Source organism: Trichosurus vulpecula, chromosome 3, assembly GCF_011100635.1.
Source record: "Trichosurus vulpecula isolate mTriVul1 chromosome 3, mTriVul1.pri, whole genome shotgun sequence".
NCBI classification, from domain to species: Eukaryota; Metazoa; Chordata; class Mammalia; order Diprotodontia; family Phalangeridae; genus Trichosurus; species Trichosurus vulpecula.
In genome coordinates, this window is record NC_050575.1 from 301,320,311 (window position 1) to 301,343,030 (window position 22,720).

At 37.3% G+C, this 22,720-nt stretch overlaps 1 protein-coding gene across 6 annotated transcripts in view; it reads left to right on the forward strand.

Annotated features, from left to right (window-relative positions):
* The window catches only part of SLC20A2 (solute carrier family 20 member 2), a 118,983-nt gene that overhangs the window by 68,730 nt on the left and 27,533 nt on the right, over positions 1-22,720 (forward strand). For 5 of the 6 annotated variants that reach the window (XM_036749308.1, XM_036749306.1, XM_036749307.1 and 2 more), the window contains 4 exons: positions 1,031-1,582; positions 6,440-6,580; positions 8,212-8,297; positions 10,411-10,507. In XM_036749308.1, coding sequence (XP_036605203.1) covers positions 1,294-1,582; positions 6,440-6,580; positions 8,212-8,297; positions 10,411-10,507 — 613 coding nt within the window. In that variant the 5' untranslated portion in view covers positions 1,031-1,293. Of the gene's footprint in view, positions 1-1,030; positions 1,583-5,776; positions 5,837-6,439; positions 6,581-8,211; positions 8,298-10,410; positions 10,508-22,720 lie in introns of those variants that run through there. The other variant, XM_036749310.1, reaches the window with a different exon arrangement.

Genomic DNA, 22,720 nt, shown 5'->3' on the forward strand with positions numbered 1-22,720 from the left:
CATTTCTCATTTTTCATATGGCAATAGATAGCTTTGATTTCTTCTTTTGAAAATTATCTGTTCATATCTTTTGACCATTTATCAAAATACTCTATAACACACTATAACATACTGCCCAAAATTTAAATCTGGTCCTTGTTCATCCAGTAACCAATAAATAAACGAATGAATAGATAAATAGATGAGTAAATAAATAAATCTTTGTTTGAATTATTTATAATTATATTGTTATTCTTTTAATTTTACAATATACTCCTTTCCTCATCTTCCCACTGCATAGCAAAAAATATATATATATACACATATATTTGTTTATGTGTGTATATATATATATATGTGTGTGTGTGTGTATGTGTGTGCGTGTGTGTCGATCTATCTATAAGGAAGATTTAAAATGTAATGAGACTGATAGCATAAGTCATATCTCATATACATACCTACATCTATATACTATGCATATATATGCTAACAGGTGGTGATCAGTAATGCCCTTGAACAGGCATTGGCAGGCCTGCTGTCTGTTTTCATACGGCCCGTAAGCTAAGGATAGTTTTTACATTTTAAAATTTTATTGCTTGTGGGTAGAGGTCCATGTTTGGCCCTCCCTGCTGTAGATTGCCAACTTTTGCTCTAGAACAACGGTTGAGAATTCTCATTCTACAAAATTATACTTAAGTTGAAGTCCTGATTTATCTATCTTTTTGTCTTTTGGAGATAGTTATTCATTTCTCAGAACAATGATAATTTATGTTTATTTTTTATTAGTGTAAAATTAAAACTTTGACACATTGAGACTTCCCATTCCAAAATATGGTAATAATGCATGATCTAGATATTGATGATCCCATTAGAAGCTAGTGGGTTTTTTTGCATTGACCTAATTATAATCTTACTTGAATTGCACTATGGTTCAAAGTGTCACATGCCAAGTTAGATCCCATTAGTAGGCTTAAAACATTTATTTCTGAAAGAACGGATTGTTACAGGTTGCTTAGGGTAATTGATTTCTTTGCTTCTCTTTCTGTTACAGGAGGGGATATCACAGCGTTTCTAGTCTCAGAGAAAAATATGGAATGTGTTTTACTGCTGACTGAACACAACCAAACAAACTGTACAGACAATAGTTTGAGAACCAGCAGTTAGCAGTTTGCTCAGGCTCTAACACTATCCAGCACTTTCCAGAGCAAAATCTCTGTTTACAAGAACTCTACCTTACAAGGTTTTTACAAACCTCAAGCTTGGTTTATTTAAGTATTTCTACAAAAGAAAAACTCCTGCAGTCCACTTGCAAAAATGGCTATGGATGATTACTTGTGGATGGTCATCTTGGGCTTTATCATAGCCTTTATCTTGGCATTTTCCGTTGGTGCAAATGATGTGGCCAATTCCTTTGGCACAGCTGTGGGCTCTGGCGTGGTGACCTTGAAGCAGGCTTGCATTTTGGCATCAATATTTGAAACGACGGGCTCAGTATTGTTAGGAGCAAAAGTGGGAGAGACTATTCGAAAAGGTATCATTGACGTGAACCTATACAATGAGACAGTGGAAACGCTGATGGCCGGGGAAGTTAGCGCCATGGTTGGTAAGTGGGTGTATTCTTATAACTGATGGAAAAATTATCCACTGGCCTAGTTCCTTGTAGATCTCTTTTGTTATGTGTCTATAAAAGTGATTTTGCTTTGGTTTTAAAAAAATGGGGCTTGGCCCTTAAAACCTGATTATTTTTCTTCCTAGGTTTATTCTTTCTAGTGGGGTTTTGTTTTGGGTCTTTTTTAATAGTCCTTTTATTTCAAGCAGAAATTCATTTCATCACGTTGTCAACAAGGTTAAGAACCCCACTGAAAATAAGTTTTCAGTGTTTTTCATAATCAAGAAAAGCCTACAGTGAGAGAATGCCCTTATGGATTATTTATCCTTATAGTGCATTAGATCACTAAGAAACAAAATTTATCTGTAATCACCCATTTTGAAGGCTTACTTATGAAGTTCCCTTAGCATGCATTAACATATTTTAATTTTTTTCAATAATCAACTGTATAAAAATCAGTAACAGTTTTGAACAATTTAATTTTTATATTCCAAATTAATTCTGGAGCAGTAAGACAATGTCTTAATTGCATATGTTTTAACTTAATTCTGGCTTTCTACAGTCATTTTAATCCCCTGTTGGCTCTTGTTTTGACTGTCAACTCTGTACCCAGGGGAGGTCTCTATGGTTTGGTTTCTGACTAGAAGGTGTTTTTGTCACCTATTTACAGTAATAAGCTTTCCTTGGTAGTCTTAGACTTGTTTCAAACAAAGGGAAATGTGTTCAGAGCTAAATGGAATATGCCAGTGACCTGAAATGCTAGTATTAGAGTACATTTTTCCCACCCCTAAAATGTATCCACAGCCCTTAGGCAGAAATCTGGATTCGGGGATACTGCTGTGTTCTGAGATGCATAGACTGTTAGAACCAGAAGGCCCTTTAGAGATCATTTAGTCCAGGACTTCTTAATCATTTTTTGTGTCATGGATCCCTTTGGCAGTCTGGTCAAGCCCTTCTCAGAATAATGTTTTTAAATGTATAAAATAAAATACACAGGATTACAAAGGAAACCAATGACAGTGAAATAGTTATCCATTTAACAGCTAAACCAATTAAGATTGAAATAAAGAGGTATTTTCCCCCATCCAAGTTCAAGAACTCCTTAAAAGACCTTGATTCAGTTATTTGCTATACCCCCAAATAAAATTCTAAGACAGAGATGTGTTGAGTGTAGCTGACACTCTTCTTTCTCCTTTCCCCAGGTAGAAGTGGCAGCAGACAGACGATCCATGCAGGCAGGGTAGGTGGGAGGAGAGGACAAGAAAGAAACCCTACCAGCTCTGACTCGACCCGTTTAGTGGGGAGAGTACAGTAGCACTTCTGGAGTGGTAGGGGAGTCACTAATGCACCACGGTGGGCTACAGTGAGAGTTTGCCAGCCCTGCAGTTGTTTCTTTTACCACTAACTTTGCTTAAATATAGGTGGCGTAAGGATTTGTCATGCCTGATTCAGGATAGCTGATTTCAGCAGGGATATTTTGAAAGGATTGCTTGAGGTATCTAATGAATAGTGTAGGCTACTAACACTAGTCTCTACTCTAGAAAGTGTGTGCTTTTCAAACAAAGCATAAAGCATTTTAATTCTAACACTTGTCATGGAATTTTGACCTCCTCTTCATTAAAATAGCCGATCACAGTTTGTTGAACATTATCAAAGTTTTGTTTAGGGAAATTTGGAGAATTTACTTTTGTCTTAATAGCAGTGATAACATATTCATATTTATTCAAACCTAGCTATAATTAAAATTTCCCATCAGGTTGATTTGGGTAAGCTGGAAGAGGGGTGTTTGGCCATAGAGTAAGAAGGAGGCAAAAAAAGCATAGCATCCACTGAACAGAATCTCTTCCCATCCTTCTCTCCCTCCACCCCCACATCCTTTTATTTCACAGGAAAGGTAATATTGTAACAGAAAGGCTTTTCAGAAAGCACAATGGTGAGCAGTACCAAAGGAGTGTGGCTTAAACATTTGTATTGCTGTTACCTGGCCATATGCTAGGACTTGTCCAGAGTGTCACCTGCCAAACACTGGCTCTGTGCCAGCAAGATGAGAGGCTGGCTCCTGGATGCCCATCACCTTAGCTGCCATTGGAGCTGGCCACCTAACTCCAGACTTCCCCTTTTTTCTTCCTTGGTGATACCTGTTGGCCTTGTTTGCTTTGGCCTCATTCTTCTTGGTTTACACTTAGACAAACACCAAGGCCCTCTTCCCACTTTACAATGAAGGGATAAGATTTAATAAGGTTTTTAATCCACCAAAATAATTGGAATCCTTTGGACCTGGGAACTCTATAAAGTTAAGGTGTTTTTGGCTTGGTGGTTATTCCTGCCCTTGCCAAAACCAAAGCTCATCTGTCCAGGTGCCTGGATTCTCCTAGTCCTCGTCTTCTAAATTCAACATCCATTTCTTCTTTTTCCCTTCTCCCCCTTGGTTCCCTCTTTTTTTTCCCCTTCTTGGCTCTTTTACTTTAGAAACTCCCTGCAAGCTCTGTGTCTCCATGCATCCTCACGATGCTGTGCTGGAGTCAGGTTGATTCACTTGGGCAGGATGAGTTGTGAGTAACAACTGAATTTCCTGAAGTGGGCTTGGGGTCTTGTTTTGTTTTCCTTTTACTCCAGCACAGCCCCCACTTGGCTTGCTCATTGCCTCTGCTCCTTTGCTTTGAATCCTTACGCTAGCTGCCTCACTTGAGACTACCAGTGTTTGCAGAAGCCTCCTGGGGACCCCAGCCTCTGGGGGATGCTGAGCATCTTCTCATGGCAGCCCCTGCAGCTGCATGAAGAAACCACTGCCCTGCACTGCCCCCCCCACCTTCCTCCTCCCAGCAGCCCTTCCAGTGACCACTCCCATGCCCTTCAACTCCCTTCTTTGTAGCATCTACTTTCTCTCACCTCTTCCATGTCCACACTGGACCTTGCCTCTACCATTCTTTTTCTTCTTCCCAAAAACCTTTTTGTTCCAGGATTTCTGTCTTTCCCCCCACCCTCTTTTTTTTTGTCTTATACCCCCAATCTTAACTGTAATTTCACCCTTTCATTTGTGTAAGACCCCTCCGTCCTGTGTTACAATACTCCTTTTCATTTCTCACAATTCTTCTCCTCAGCCCCAAACCTAATCCTTCTCTCCCCCTCCCCACCCCCCAAATTCTTCCCCACTGTCTAGTCAAATCCCAGTGTTAATCCAGGGTCTTTCGTTTTTGCTTTTTTTTTCCTCCCAAGTTTCCTCTCTGGCTCTTCCTGTCCTTTGAGATGCCCCATCATTCCCTTCCATCCTCCCTCTTTTCCTCCCTCCTCCAGTCAGTCCCTGTATCCCCTGCCTTTCCCCATAAGCTTTCCTGCTCCAGGACATTATTATATGGTCAGCCAGAGAAAGCAGTAGCAACTTTCATGAAGGAAAACTACAAGGTCTGAATTCAGTTGGGTGAGTTTTTAATGTTCTGTTACCTCGTTAGAATATTTAAAAAATTTTAAAATGTAAATTGAAAAAATCTTTTTTAAAAAAGCTATGATTTCATATCATGGAGTGTTCTCTCAAATCTTAAATTTTTCCTAGTGAGCCACTGCCAGATTTGGAAATTTCAGGGCCCACGGGGCAAGCCTGGGTGCTGCCATGGAGCTCGTTTCCAGTCCGGTGACTGGCGAACACACTAGTGGCCACTGGCCTTCGCCCTCCTTCACACGTTTGGTGCATGCACATGTCATTCCCTAGCTTTCATTGACTCAAAGGTCAGCATGCATAACACTCATCGATTGAAGCAGCTGTCTCTGCTGCTTCACAAATAGGTGGTTAGAATTGCCGCAACCATACAGACATTTGTTTTCCTGTGATTCGTAAGATTTTGTTTGAATAAAGTGCCAGGAGTCTGCCTAAAAGTACTGCTGCCGCTGCCAAGCAACTAAACTTTTCTCCAGAATTAACATTTGGGATTAATAACCTACTCTACTTATCAGCCAAAACCTTTGTTCCCTTACAGCTTAGCATGAGCATTTCAACAACTGTTTCTGAAAGTGATCTCTCCCAGCTGAGGCTTTTAATACTCACTGCAAAATTTGACCTGCTTATGAAAATGTATTCTGAAGAGAACTAGAGCCTAGAAAAATAGCAACCCTAGAAAAGACAGTGACATAAAGGCGAAATGACAGGGTGCTAAATTCAGATATTATTTTAATTCCCGAGCAATAAAAGGAATAAGGGAGAGCCACCTGACAGGCTCTACCCGAAAGTGAATATGCACAAGATAATGCTAAAATGTGAGTAGCACCCCAACAGCCCCCTTTTGGTGACTAATGGACAAAAAGTAATGTTGCTATGTTTTGTTGTGGTCTGAATTGGCATACCAACATAGCGACGTGAGAACAGAAAAGGACCATAGACATCATATAGTTCCACCTCTTTATTTTAGAAATGGGGAAACTGAGACCCCAAGAAGCCAGGTGATTCGTCCAAGGTGAAACATCTGATTGGTCTATGAGCCAGGTCTGTCTTGAGCCCACTAATCTATAAACAGGAAATGATTAAAGAATCATGAAATCTTACAGCGTAGATATTATCTTTATTGTTTTCTTTTTAGAGTCTTTAATCCCTCACGTGGTTTTGACCAAACTGCATAGTAGAACATGTTCATCATCACCACCACCAATTAAATTTGGTAAAGGTAGGGGTGGATAAACATCAAAAGCTGAGGATTCTACAAATGTCTTCTGACTAAACACATTAGAATTTTTTTAAAAAATCTAGATGTAACACTGTATGAAAAAACATTCTGTAGAAAGACTGATCCGAGGAGTTATTGTTAAGGCCTTTACTAGATGCTCTTCATCTGATTTTTTTTCTTGTCATCTTTCAACTTCTAGGTTCTGCTGTTTGGCAGCTGATAGCATCATTCTTGAGACTTCCAATCTCAGGAACCCATTGCATTGTGGGTGCTACCATAGGATTCTCACTTGTTGCAATTGGTACAAAAGGTGTACAGTGGATGGAGCTTGTCAAAATTGGTAATTGTCTTTTCTTTTCATATATAGGGATGAGTTGAGAAAATCTTTATCGATGAGAAAAAGTTTTACTGAAGGATGTCTCCCCCTTTTTCTAAACTCTGAACATTTTTGGTCATATTTTGATTATTCAGGAGTCATACACATGTGATATTATTTCCTTAAATTGCTGTTTTGTGTTTGAAACATAGTTATAATGGTGACTGTGAAATGTTATATGTTAAAAGTTTTTTTTAAAAGTCATTCCTTTTAAATATCCATTAATCATTCAGCCTTGAAAAATCAACATCTCTCTGTTGTTCCCAGGAGGAACAGAAATAGAGTGTAACCAAAATGACCAAGATCAGCTAGTAAGCCCTTTGTGAGGAAAAATGCAATAAATTAATAGGAAATGGAGTTTGTGACAATGGGAAAACCTCACATTGAGCTAAATGATATTGAACTCATCAAATCCTAAGATCATCTATTCAATTTGCTATCTCTCTGATCTGGATTCCACCCAAGGGGAACACACTGGCTCTCCCCAGTTGGTACCTTCATAGCCACCATACATCTTATTGAATGCCATGGCCTTGAGGAGGAACAAGGCGCAGTAGGGATGTGAATGGAAGTGCTAGGAATCCCAGCATTCCACTAGATATTTATGGCTATCAGCAATCCGGTAAATAAATCCAACTCCATAAATATTCCACCCCCTTCCTCCCCTGTAAAGCACACACCAGCCCCTGATCGTTCCCAGGAATTCTACTGAGAGACAGCATGATTCTGATCTCTTCCCTCTCTTCCCTCTTTCTCTTAGTCTCCCCTTTAGCTGATCATTGTTGGTCAAGACCAATGTAACCTGAGAAGGTCTTGAACAAGCTTAATATCCGGCCTCACAAGCAGTGACCCAAACTTCCAGGGGTGTCCCTGGAGTTTCCTTGAAGTTAAGAGTGTTCCCTGAGAGTAGTGAAAACATTAGCAAGGCCTCATGAATGTCAAAAGGCAGCAGTCAATCCACAGAGACCAATTTGGGGGTTGTTCAACCTAGGAACTGGTATAGCTATATTCTGGTATAGCTGCACTCTGTCTCTGTGATATAGGGGGCAGAGAAAAGGAGTCCACTGAGCATTCTAACATCAGCTTCCTGAGACAGGAAGATCAGAGAAGGAAATGACATGACTGTGTACCCATGATGTCTGTATTCTCATGTAGCTTCATGTGTATTTGTATAAATGTGAGCTGTATATGTGTGAGGAACTGATGCTGAGGCTTTATAGCTGAAGCTGGCCCCTATTATTGGCATGACCTTTGTAAATTTTCAGGATCAAAGTTTTTGTGGGCCTGATAATTTTTTCACTATTTGCAAAACTAAAATAATGTACGTAGGAAAAATTATTTGGTTTTCCAAAAAGAAATTAGGAAGGACAAAAGAGACATTTTTGTCATTAATTAGGGAAAAGTTATAAACGTCTTTGTCTTTTGCTAACTAAAATGCATCCTTTAAAAATGTTTTGATGGAATTGTAAAATAATTAAAGGAATCTTTTTATGTGTGATGTGTCACTTATCATTATATTATACAAACTCATCCATAATTTTGTAGAATATTAACATTTATTAGATGTTGTGTTTGTTTTTTTTTTAATTATTCAGTTGCTTCTTGGTTTATATCTCCACTGTTGTCTGGTTTCATGTCTGGCGTGCTGTTTGTGCTGATCAGAATTTTCATCCTAAAAAAGGTAAGCAGGGTTGATATCCTCATTATATAGTCTGACTACTTTGACAGTCTCTCAATGCAAGTAACGTTGGGAGGGAATGGAAATGAAATAGAATGATTTTCACATTCTATGACATAGGCCTCTGGGAGGGAGACCCCTACTTTGTTTTAAGGAGCAATAAAGGAAATTTCAAGGATGAGATAGATGTCTCTCCCTGCCTCTTGCCACCCACTTCCCAAGCACACACATCTCCCTAAAGTCAACAGGAATACTTTCTTTTTCTTGTACTTTAGGTATTAATCAGTATCCTTGATTTGGCACAAAGACTTCCCAAGAGGAAAAAAGTTCTTTCCTGAAATTAACATTTGTAATATACGTAATATATTGTAATATTGTAATAGATTTTGCCAGGATTTGGAAATTGTGTATATTTGCACTGAAACGCTCCTGGAGTTTCCTTTAAACCCGGGTTATTTCCACATCACTTATGATTCAGCAGCCTTAACAAACTGATAATTTGAGGAGAAAAATAATGATGGGGCGAGGGGAGAGAGCAGTATAATGTAGAAAGAGTGCCAGATTTGAAGGTAGTTGGCCTGGGTTCAAATTCTGGCTCTGTGTGACCAGAGCAAGTCACTTAACGGCTCTTGGCCTCCATTTCCTCATTTATAAAATGAAGGAGTGGGACTAAATGCCCTTCAAGGTCCTTTCCAACTCAGCCTCTGATCCTGAGATGAAGGGAACATCTTGAAATTTAAATAAAAACATGCTCAGACTATTAATATAGACTGTGGTATTTGGTAAAGGATCTTGATGATGCCTTCAAAACTAGGCTGAAGCACGCTCTAGAGAGGTTATCCTTGGTGAAGACCATGAACTGTGTCCTTCCTGGGGAATGACTTTGTTTTCCTTAGTGGCTTCTCTAGCAATCCATTATAGAGTTTCTGGTTTTTGGGTGATTTTGATGCAGTATCAGCCGCTTAAGTTTTGATTGTTAAATGTTTTGGAAGACTTGGAGGAAAGCAGATAAACAAGGAGCTGAGGTTTGGTTTCTCACTCTTATTCTAAGTTTTATTAGGAAGCAACATAGTTCAGTGAGTTTTTTGTTGATTAAACCGCACTTCAATAATTAGTATTGAAACTGTCATTTTTAGCACAAATGACTGGGTGAGTTTTCATACCGAATGTAATTAATGAATAGGAATTTTTATAAGGAATTTAACTCTTAATCTAAGCCAAGCCAAAAAGAATTTATTAATCACCTTCTGTGTTCAAGTTATTATGCTAGGTTCTGAGACTATAAATACCAAATGAAAAATAGTCCCTGCCTTCAGGGAGCTTATAGTCTTCTGGGGTTAAATTCTTGTTCAGTTGTGTTCAGCTCTTTGTGACCCTGTTTGGGATTTTCTTGGTAAAGAGACTGGAGTGGTTTGCCATTTCCTCCTCCAGCTCTTTTGAGCTGGAGATGAGGAAACTGAGGAAAACAGTGTTAAGTGACTTGCCTAGGGTCACACAGCTAGTAAGTGCCTGAGGCCAGATTTGAACTCAGGTCTTCCTGCCTCCAAGCCTGGCACTCTATCCACTGCACCACCTAGTTAGTCCATTTAACTCCTAGGAGGCATTAAATGGAACTTATGTCTCAGAAGAATCATCGGAGTCATCAACAGAAACAAAATTGCCCTGGTACACGTTTTGGAGAAGTATTCTTTGCCTTTTTTAGGGGATCATAGCTTTAAATTTATTTTTCAGAAGTAGTCATTAAACACAAGAAAACAGAATTAGCCAAAGTAGTATGTGCTGTAAACTAGAAACTCTCCTGTCTGGCCTTGATGGACCTGTACTTATCACTTCTTTCCTGCTTGTAATTCTGATGCAAGAGCTACTATTTTGACATATCAGCTGGCACAAAATACCTGGGCCTTTGAATGATGTTTTGTTTAGGGAAAACTGCCTTCTGCTGGTGCCGTGGTGTCAGTGTGCCACACACCCCTAGAGCAGTTAAGTGGCCAGCCCTTCCCATCACAACTGGAACTGGGGAGAATGTCTTACAGCCTTTTCTTTTGTTTCAGTTTGATTATGTTGTTTATAGAAGCTGATGAGTTTTGACATTCCAACATATCTCATTATTACACAGGAGGATCCAGTCCCCAATGGTCTCCGTGCACTTCCACTATTCTATGCTGCTACCATTGCAATTAATGTATTTTCCATCATGTACACAGGGGCGCCAGGTAAGAATTACTTGGACATTCAAGTTCAGTGGGAAAGGATTATAGTATTTTTTTTAAAACAACTCTGATTTTTTTGATTCTTTGTCTGTCAATAATGACTTTTGAGAGTGATGTGGTATAATAAATATAAAGAGCATGGGACTAGATGACCTCAGGGGTCCCTTCCATTTCCAAATCTGTGATCTTATAACTGAGAATCAAAATATATGTCTGAATCCTAGCTCTGTGCCCCTTGGGCAAGACACTTCACATCTCTGGAGGTCGGCTTCTTCACATATAAAATAAGGGGGGCGGACTGGGTGGTCTTTAGGGTCCCTTCAAGCTCTAACCTCCCAGGATTTGGACAGTAAAAACATTTTATGTTGTTACCTTAAAACTGAGTAGTAATGCATTTGCCTGCTTTTGCACCCATAAGGCTTTATGATGCTATAATTACAAAGGCCAAAAAATATTGTTCAGAGCTACCAGTCAAGACTGTAAATTACTAACTCAACTCTCCTGTGATGGTTTTTGTTCTTGGATGTATATATGTGCATGAGAACTCTTAAGTATCATTTCATCATTTTTTTCCTTTTTCTCTTTGTGGATAAAAGATTCATGAATAAAGTACTCCCTAATGACACATATTAATGGTGATTAATAGTTCACATACTAAGTAAATATTATTCTTTTAGATTTAGTTTTTGTAGAATTCTCTTGCTATCCTATATGTGATATTCATCTTCAACTCAACAGAGCCAACAAAAGTTTCAAGAAACTAATTATATCAAACTCTCATGGAAATACTTGTGCTACTTAATACACTGTAATAGATGCAATTTCCTTCATTTCTTCAAGGATCTGTGATTTCACTGGTGTGGGGACTCACTCCCTTGTGGTACATAGAAACTGTCACAAAGCAGCTGGATGGCATTTAAGCAGTGTGTAGATGAGGATCACAGAAACTTTATGACTTAGCCAAAGGAAAAATGTTATCACGTGGCGGTCACCCTCTAGGGCCTTAAACTTTTTCTTCTGTTTTCTTTACAAAGGAGGGTGCTCTTTGGACAGGAAAGGACAGAACAAAAAATTTTAATAGGAAAATGAAATGCAAGAGAAATGAAGAGATAAAAAGAGAGCATCTGTCTTGATCTCTCATTCCTTAAAGTCCCAACTAAAATTCCTCCTCCTCCAGGAAGCCGTTCCCAGACCCCCTTAATTCTAGTGCCTGTCCTCTGTTCCTTATCAACAGTTGATCCCATATATGTGTAACAATGTTGCTATCAACTGTTGTGGGGATGAAAGACCAACAACAAGAATACACAGGAGGGCTGCTAGTACAGGTCCTTTGATCTGCTTTCCTAAGGAAAGTAACTCTAAGGGGTTAACAATATCAGTTTAATTAAACATACATATATCATCCACTTAGTTCAGGGGAAGAAGTCAGCACCCTGAACTTCAGAGCAAATACAAACAGAAATTACAAACAGAGACAATATAAACAGACCAAATCACAATACGTAGTTACCAGAGAAGCACCAACATCTGGGTTTTTCAAAACCAGGGGTGCTGCTTCAGTGGCTACCCAGAGTCTCATCACCAACACTCTTTCAATGAGTGTGCCTCCAAAGGTAAAATGCCAACCTCTGAGTTTATATACACTTCTTCAGGGTCAAAGGGCATCACAACCATGCTACTCAAACCCATGTGAGTTAGGCCTTCCCTTGAAGTAAGCAGGTCATCAAAGACTCCAGATTTAATCAAAGATTCCTTAATGCTGAGAAGCACTCCAAAACAAAGACAACAAAAAGTCCATTTTGCTTGCCATTACATTTGAAAGGCAAGACTCATCAAAGGTATTTGATTACCTCAGCATTCCAAAAGAGAAAACAGTAAAAAAAAAAAAAAAAAAAAAAAGATCCCCCCTTAATTACCATAACAATATGGCTCATTTGTACCTTGGTGTTTGCATGTTGTCTCCTCCATTAAACTGTGAGCTCCTTGAGAACAGGGACTGTCTTTTGCCCTTCTTTGTGTCCCTAGCACTTAGCACAGTCTGGCATATATGAACTCTGAATAAATGTTTACTGACTGACTCCTACTCACCACATCCTGCATCAAATAATATCTTGTTATATTCATATACTACAATTTATTTAGCACAATATATAAGCATAAGGCTTCTGAGTGACTGTTAACATACCTTTGGCATCTGAATCAGCCATCACAGCACCTACTGATAAAACCAAGGTCAAAGTTGTTGAGGGAGGAGAAAACATAAAGATAGAGACATTGATCATGAATATAGTAGCTCCAGCCCTCCGTATTTGTTAAGCTGTGGACTCCAAAAAAATGGGAAGTGGTCATTAAAATAATATCACTATTTCTTAGAGACAGCAAGGAAAAATAGTTGCCAAAACAAGGAGACCAAAGAGCCCAGAAACTGCCTCACACAGCAAAAACCTGATCTCCTTCCTAAATAGAGATCTTTAGCAGCTAAAGGTAATACCTTTATAGAATACAAGCATAATTGCACATTATTACAGAGGAGAGTGAAAGATCATAAACATACATTACCTCGAAAGATAGTAATAAAGGTTTAAAATTAAACAAGCATTAAGAAAGCCAGCAAAGCCAGATCCTTCTGAAGCTATCTGCAGGTGAATCTGTAAAGACAATAATAACAAGGAATGAAATGAAAAAGAACAGCAATCACCACATCAGCAGCAATACTGGAACTGCCACATCTGGATTCTGCCCCCTTTGTGCCAGATAGACTATGTGAAAAAGTAATGGTAGCATTTAAGAAGGTGAAATTAGAAAGAACAGCTGGACGTAAACCAAATAGATACCAAAAGCATGGGTGCTAGAAGCAACAAAATTTTAAATTACTCAGGGATTGTTTTTCAAGATAGTTCCAAAAGAATGGAAAAGATCATGTACTTTGATTTGAACTATTTGTAACTCCAACTCCAAAGCAAATGTATATAGTTGCCTTATTTTTTCCTTTCAACTTCTAATATTTGTTTGTAGTATCTTTTAACAATTTTCAAAGCTTTCTTTTTAAACTTTTTCTATGCCCTTCAGTCAGTCATCTCCCATCTTTATATACTGGTTCCTTCCCTATTTGCACACATCTTCCCCATCCTTTTTAAAAAATAATATTCTATTTTTCCCCCATTACATATTAAAACACTTTTTAAAATTTGTGGGTTTTCTTTTAAGTTTTGAGTTCTAAATTCCATCCCTCTCTCCCCTCCCCCTTCCCTAAAATGGTAAGCAAATGTAAGTTATACATTTGCAATCATGTAAAGCATTTCTATATTAGTCATTTTGTACAAAAAGACTCAAAGAAAGAAAGAGAGAGAAAGAGAGAAATGGTGTGCTTTAGTCTATGTCCCGACAATATCCGTTCTTTCTCTGAAAGTGAATAGCATGTTTCATCATGAGTCCTTGGGAATCATCTTGGATCATATTGTTGAGAATAGCTGAGTCATTCACAGTTCTTCATCAAACAATACTGATGTTATTTTATACAACATTTGGCTGGTTCTGCTCATTTCACTTTGCATCAATTCATGTAAATCCAGGTTTTTCTGAAATCATCCTGCTTATCATTTCTTATAGTACAATAATACTCCATCACAATCATGTACCACAACTTGTTCAGCCATTCCCTAGTTGATTGCCATCCCCTTGATGTCCAACTCTTATCTACCACAAAAAGAACTTTTCCCTTTTGGGGAGATCTCTTTGGGATATAGACCTAGCTAGCAGTAAGATTACTGGATCAAAGGGTATGCAGAGTTTTATAGCTCTTAGGGACAGTTCCAAACTGCTCTCCAGAATGGTTGGACCAGTTTACAACCCCACCAGCAGTGCATTAGCGTCCCTGCTTCTCCACATCCCCTCCAGCATTTACTATTTTCCTTTTTTGTCATATTAGCCAATCTAATGGAAATGAAGTGGTACCTCAGAGTTGTTTTAATTTACATTTTTCTAGTCAATGATTTAGAGCATTTTTTTTTCATATGACTAGATATCTTTGATTTCTTCTTCTGAAAACTGCCTCTTCAAATCCTTCGACTATTTATCAATAAGGGAATGACTTGTATTCTTATGAATTTGCCTCAGTTCTCTATATATTTGAGAAATGAGGCCTTTATCAAAGATACTTGTTTTAAAAAAATTCCTCGTATTCTGTTTTTCTTCTAATGTCGGTTGCATTGGTTTTGTTTGTGTGAAAACTTTTTAGTTTTATGTAATGAAAATTATCTGGATTATATTTTGTAATACTCTCTTGATCTAATGTTTGGTCCTAAATTCATCCCTTATCCACAGATCCGAGAGGTAAACTAATCCATACTCTCCTAATTTGCTTGTAGTATCACTTTTTACGTGTGAATCATGCCCATTTTGACCTTATGGTGTGAGATATTGGTCTATACCTAGTTTCTGCCATACTGTTTTCCAGTTTTCCCAGCAGTTATCAAGTAATGAGTTTTTGTCCCAAAAGCTTGGATCTTTGGGTTTATCATACAGTAGATTACTATGGCCATTTATTCCACTGATCTGCTACTCTATTTCTTAACCAGTACCACATTGTTTTGATGAATATCACTTTATAATACAGTTTGAGATCTGCTACAGCTAGACCACCTTCTTTTACATTTTTTCATTGATTCCCTTGATATTCTTGACATTTTGTTTTTCCAGATGAATTTTGATATTATTTTTTCTAGCTCTATGAAATTTTTTGGTAGTTTGGTTGGTATGGCAATGAATAAGTAAATTACTTTAGGTAGAATTGGCATTTTGATTATATTGGCTCAGCCTGCCCCTGAGCAATTAATATTTTTCAGTTGTTTATATCTGACTTTATTTGTGTGAAAAGTGTTTTGTAATTGTATTCATGTAGTTCCTGGCTTCACCTTGACAGACTCCCAGATATTTTGTTGTCTACACTTATTTTAAGTATAATTTCTCTTTCTATCTCTTGTTGCTGGAATTCATTGGTACATCTCCCCCATCATTAAAAAAAAAACCTTCACTTGAATCTGCCATCTCCTCAAGGTATCATCCTAAACTTCTTATTCCTTTTTTACTGCCAAACTTCTGGAAAAAGCTGTCTACATTCAATACCATCCTTTTCTCACCTTCCATTCACTTGAATTCTCATTCCTGATCCCACCTTTCTACTGGGACCACTTCTCCCCAGGGTTAATAACAGTTTTCAAATTGCCAAATCCAATGGCTTTTTCTTAGTCATTATCCTTCTTAATGTCTTTGCTGTTTTTGACACTGTTTGCTACTCTCTCCTCTCGGGAATACCCTTTTTCCATGAGTTTTCATGACCCTGAACTTTTCCTATTCTTTTTCTACTTGTATGACCATTTCTTCTTAGCTCCTTTCATGGGTCATCATTCCCGTTCTGTCCCCACTCGCAGAGCTGTATTTCAGGACTCTCATCTGGACCATCTTTTTTTCTGGTCACAACTAAGCTTCAGTCTAGCTTTCTAAACTGCTGATCTCACATCCTTGACCCTAGCTCTGCTCACGCTGGCCTGCTTGCTACTCCCCATACACTTGAGTTGTTCAATGTCCAGCCTCCATGCCTCAGTCAATCCTGGTTGTGTTGAATTGTATCTGATAACATTCATTTCCAGACTTTTTGCTAGGAGAACTCTAAAGCACTAAAGCGCCTCTGACCACACCTCTTTTGAACCTCAGTGGAAGCGTTTTAAATGAGCAAGGTGTTACAAAAGGCTCTGAGGTGAATATTTTGGTAACAGTTTTTATTTTAATTCATAATAGTTCATGCTTCACAATATTTTCTGCTTTTTTGCCACTTTGACATCCTTGCTTTGATTCTGTTAAAATTTATGGATCCTTAGGGTTAATGTCTTTGAGTTTTCTTCTTGGTTTCAGGAAAAGAAGACAATTTGTGATTTCAGAAAATTGCTATGTACACACAGATGGGTGTGTGTGTATGTATATACAGTAACATTAAGCTCTAGAAAAATAGTGACAGTAATGTACTTATACTGTTGGAGTAAAAGACTTCAGTGTGGTTATGTACAGTTGGAAAAGGAAGTTGGCTAGCCATGAGCCACAAATGGGAGGCGGTGGATAGAAGATATGAAGAGTATACTAGGCCCCTCAAAATAAAAAAAAATGGCAAATGGGCAGCCTTATAGAACACTGGATAGAGCGAGCCTCTGGGAAGGATAAAGCATGTACAGGAGCTGCCAAGGTGAAACAAATATAAAGAGGCCATAGTTTGGTTCAACAGAAAGACTTCCCATTCTGAGGAAATCATAGATCTTTCAAATAATCAAAGTATCCCCAAAACAAGATTAAAGATAATAAGTTCTTTGCGTATTTTTTGTGCTAGGAATGGACCGTGGTCACTGCTTTTATCCAGTCTTGTTGTAATTTTCACTCTGGATCCTGGGTGGCCTGAGAGACTGTTTTCATAAAGATTTTATAGAGATGAGAAAGTAAGCATATGGCTTATCTTCTTGGTTGCCTTTTTGGTTACTTTTTGAACGCTTTTGTAGTCTTGCAGTTATTTCCTCTTTAAGGTTCCTTGAAAATCAGTCCTTTAATGCCTTCAGAACACGTATGACCTCCAACAAAGATGTTTCTGTGTCTCTTTGGACGGATCCAGCCACTCTTTCTGACTTAAAACATCATGTCCCCTTTCTCCCGTAATACTTAGTATACTGAGGCATTGGAATCCAAATATCATCAATGAGGAGAATATATCACTATAGAATCACTGCTAGAATGACTGTTGTTTTGTCATATTTGTTTATGATCTTCTTTCTACTTTAATCTATTATAATGCTCTTGAAATGATCCAGCCTTCTGGTCTTGTGCCAAGCCTTCTGAAAAAAAAAAATTTCCCCTTTAGTGCTTTTTTTCCCATTTTGAAGGATAATTTTGCTAGAAATCTTCTGACATCCTCCTCTGTAATGTTTTGCAAATGAGTTTGTATTCTAAAATGGTATTATTCTTGGCTGCCATGTTTCTGCTTGGCAAGGAGATTAAGTCTCTTGTTAACTGAGGCAGTTTCTGGGCTTTTGGTTCTACTCATTGGAACAGCTGTTAAGTTGGTTATACTTTTCTTTAAATAATTATTTTTTGTTATTCTGAACTCTATAAACTCCAAGAAACATGAAAATTTCCCTATACAAAGAACAGAAAAAGAAGTTTATGTATGAAACCACGAATCTCTGTTATGTATAGCTTGCTTTTTAAAAAACATATAATATCCATTCACTAGGTTAGTTTCAGGTCCATCCTGTCTGTGTCTCCATTTGAACTACTTCTGTCTTCCTCTGTGCATTTTAAAAAATGCTCCAGTGACCTTTTCTTTCTTTTCTTCTTTTTTGGGGGACATCACTATGAGTAGTTCCCCTCTCCTCCTACAATTTTTAAAGCACTTCCTTGTAACAGATAAGTAGAGACAAACAAAATAAATCCGCACATTGGTCATGTTCAAAATTTATGTCTCATTCTACTCCTTTGCTTAGTTATCTTTCTTTCAGGAGGTGGGTCTGAAGTCATGGCTGGTCATTGCATTGATCAGAGTTTAAAAGGTCTTTTTCCTTGGAAGTTGTTTTTCTTTATGCTGTTGAAGAAATTCTTCTCCCGGTTCTGCACACTATACTCTGCATCAGTTCATATAAGTCTTTACAGGTTTTCCTGAATCTATCCCTTTCATCATTTCTTACAGTTCAATAATATACCATTACACTGATATTCCACAATTTGTTCAGCTATTCCCCCAATTGATGGACACCCCCTTAGATTCTGTTTTTTTGCTACAACAAAAAGTGCTGCTAGAAATATTTTTGTACGTAAAAATCATTTCTCATTTTCTTTGATCTCTTTGGGTTGTAGTAGTGGAATTGCTGGGTCAAAGGGCATGCACAGTTTAGTGACTTTTTAGGTATAGTTTCAACTTACCTAACAGAACAGTAGATCAATTCACAGCTCTGCCAACAGGGTATTAGTGTTCCTGTTTGGTATCCCTGATTTCCCACAGACCCTCCAGAAGTTGTTATTTTCCATTTTAGTCATCTTTGCCAATCTGAAGGACGTGAGATAAAATTTTTAATTTTTAAAATTATTTTCAATAATTTGGACCTTTTTCACATGATTATTTATTTTGAGAACTCTGCCTGATCACACCCTTTGAGGAATTATTCATATATATTTAAATCACTTCCCTATATTGAGTATCAGATCTTTATCAGAGTAACTTGCTGTAAAGAGTTTTTTCCCTTTTAAATTAAAAGTGTCGATTCTATTTGTGCAAAAGCCTTTTGATTTTATGTAATCAAAATTATACATTTTATCTACTGTGATTTTCTCTATCTTGTGTTTGGTCAGTAACTCTTCCAAATTTCATAATTGCGAAGGGTATCCCCCCCTGCTTTTCTTAATTTGTTTATGATGTGATTTTTTATATAGATCATGTATCAATTTGGAGTTTGTTATGTTATATTGCATGATATGTTTTTCTAAAACTAATTTCTGCTAGACTGCTTTCTAGCAGTTTTCCAGCTGACTCTAACTCCTGTAGTTAGGGTCTTGGAGTTTATGGAACTTTTGGCTATTATGTTCATTTGCTTCTATGTTATATACCTAATCTGTTCCACTAATCCCATTTTCTGTTTTTTTAATCAGTACCAGATAATTTTGATGATTATTGCTTTGTAGTATATTTGGAGATTTTGTATTGCTTTGCCCACTTCCTTCCTTCCTACTTTTTTCATTTTTTTTCTCTTGAAGTTCTTGACCTTTTCATTCTCAGGTGAGCATTGGTTTGTTGTTTTATTTTGTTTTTCACTTGAAAATATAATCTTATGGTAATTTGATTGGCATGGCACTGAATAAGTAATTCAGCTTAGGCAACATAATCATTTTTATTATATTGGCATAACCCAGCCTTGAATAATTAATGTCTCTCTAATTATTTGTCTTTCTTTAGTTATAGAAAGAGTATTATTCTGTGGTTGTAGTCATATAGTTCTAGGTGTGTTTTGGTAGGTAGACTTTAAAATATTTTATACATTCTGTAGTTATTTTGAATGGAATATCTTTTTCTAGCTCTTCCTGTTGGTTTGTTGGACAATACCCAGAAAAACTTATTTTATAAGAATTTATTTACTACTTTGTCAAAATTATTACTTTAATTAATTTTAGTTCTCTTAGTAGACTATCATCTGCAGAAAGTGATAATTTTGTTTTTTATTTGCCTATGCTTATTCCCTCAATTTCTTTTTCTTCTTGTATTACTATTGCTAGCATTTCTAGTATGATGTGAAATAATAGTAGTGATACCTAAGATCTATGGTTTTACCCAGTTTTTGTTGGAAAGGTTTCTTGCATTCCTCCATTATATAAAATGCTGGCCCTTGGTTTAGATAGATGTTATTTACCATTTTGAGGAAAGGTCCATTTAGTGTTTTTAGTGAAAATAGCATATTTTTTCAAAAGCTTTTTGGGGGGCATCTGTTGATATCATATGATATGTATTGTTTTAACATTAATGTAGTTTGTTTTGTTTATGATTTTCCTAATATTGAACCAGGAAAAATATGGTCATGTTGTATAGTCTTTTTAATATGTTGCAGTAGGCACTTTGCTAATATAGTATTATACTGGTATAACCCAGCCTTGAATAGTTAATGTCTCTCTAATTATTTGTCTTTCTTTGGCTATGTAAAGAGTATTTTGTAATTGTATTCTCATAGTTTCTATGTGTGTTTTGGTAGGTAGACTTTCAAGTATTTCATACATTCTCTAGTTATTTTGAATGGAGTTTCTCTTTCTAAAGCTCTTCCTCTGTTAGGTTTGTTGGGCAGACTTCACTAAGAGATCCATTTAAATCATCCATTTTCCAGAAGCAGAGTTTGCCAAAATAGGTTGTGTTCAAGTTATTATAATTGCACACAATATTGTCTTTTCATGTTTGTCTTTTCTCCTACTTTGGTATTAATTTTGATCTTTGGTCCAGCCATTTGGTAATCTCACTACACACAGATGATTCCAAAATTACTCTCTCATCAGTATTAGTTGCTTCTTGTTCACTGAAACATAGTCATTTTCATTTTTTTTATGCTGCTTGGTTTTTGGCATTTCCAGCACCCTTGGAAAACTCTTTTTGAAGAAAGTATTCAGAAAGCGCAAACATGAGGATCCTCCTCAGTAATGTATTAAATTTTGAAGTTTACTCTTCTTAACCCCACATCAAATCTTGGCACTTTTCACCATCCTTCGCTGTGCCCCACTTTCATGTTGATGTCACCACATATCAAGGTACATGTTGGCGAGATTTGGAAGATCTCAAGGTCTTCATAAAATTTCTTGAGTGCTTTGTCACCTGTAACAGATATTGGTATGTAAGCTATGACCATACTCATGTTGATCCCTTTGCCTGCATTCTCACAAGGATTGAATAAGTAAGATGTCCAAATGTCCCATGAAATGATGCTTGTTGTTGCCTTTTTGTGCACAGAGTTAGTCGCACCAACACACTTAATCTGCTTTTTGAGGGAGAACTTGTGAGCTCTAACTTCTTTATGTCTTCTAGTGTCATTTATGTAGTGATGTCCATATTGATGTGGCTCAGTTCATACCATCGTACATCCATACGGTTCATCCCCTTACTTTGGTGTTAGACAAAGATCTGTCCTTTAGAATGCAAATATATAAATTTATATTTGTAGAAAGTCTAAAAACTTTGTTATCATTGGTATCCTGTGCCCCCCTTCCCATCATGGAAGTAAAAGCATGTGTTGTACAGGATTGAGAGCCATTTTGTAATTATATCTTTTTCATGGAATATTATTGACAAAGGAATTCACGACTTGGTGGCCTAATAAGCCTCTTTATACTTTAGCTATAGTGTCGACAGCGTGTGCTCAAAATCGTGTCTGAAGCCTTTACAATTTGGTATATCTTGCCAGAGCTTGTACACAGCTACTATAACCTTTGAAAACCCCAAGTCTCCTCCATGCCACCATGATGAATCTTTTGTAGACTTTTGTAGAAGCTTGTGCACAGAGGAAATCAATACTGGAAGCAACATAATTTTGAGTATTGATAGAGCAATTCTCAAGAAGCCTGGGGGAAAAAATCACAGGATATTACTATTGAACAAAAATAATCAGAAGGATATTAATAACAACCAATCTGTCTGCCTTCTTTCTCATTTCTATAAAATGTTTACAAATATTACCTACATACAAACTGAGAATACTCTTGATGAAAATATCAAAGGAATGGGCAGGCATTCCCAGACAGTTTCCTATATCTTCCCAAATCTTCAGTCACACACTTGATGGAGAGCAAATACGGCTTTAAATCCTCATCTTCTGCTCCATTGAGGTAATTCCCAGCCATATGTTTAGTTCATACCAGATTCATTGTTGGCTGCAATCAAAGATAACTTCGTTCAGTGATTCTCTGATTATCAGTATTAAATGGCGCATAAAACAGGGAGACAAGTTCGATTAAGGTGTTTGCACTATCAGGAAGTACATTTTCCAGAATACAATGGAAGAAGGAGTAGTAATGGATGATGACATTCTCCAGATGCTCCTGTTTCTGGATGACGTTGTGTTCATTGCTCCAAGCCTCAGAACACAATGGAGCCTTTTCAAGGATGTCCACAGCCACTCAAAAGATATTGGCCTAGTAATCTAGTAAGCACTTGCAAAATAAGTGAATGAAAAATGCATATTTTACAAATTATTACATGATTGTATAGACAATTCATTTGAGTTAGTACATATATACATATAACTCGGGCAGATATTATAGATAAATGATGAGCTGAATTCAGAATTGAAGGAAGATCCTAGGATTCGGAACTTAAAGGTAACTTAGAGATCATTTAGTCCAGCTTCCATGTAATACAGATAAGGAAACTGAGGCCCAAAGAGGCACAGTTACTCACCCTAAGTGTCATAAATGTTAAGTAATCATGCTCAGGGATTTGAACCGAACAATACGTTTTCTTTCTGTGTGATTTTATGAGATCACACTGAATTACATTTGGGAAATAGTAGAGTGCTTCGAATGACCCCAAACTTTTAACACTACATATTATCTTACTAGAAATGGTACTTACAAAATATGGAAGGAGCAATTGGACCTGACTAGGCATTACACAAAGCAGGACACAATTTTGAGGGCATTGATGAATCCATTTGCAAG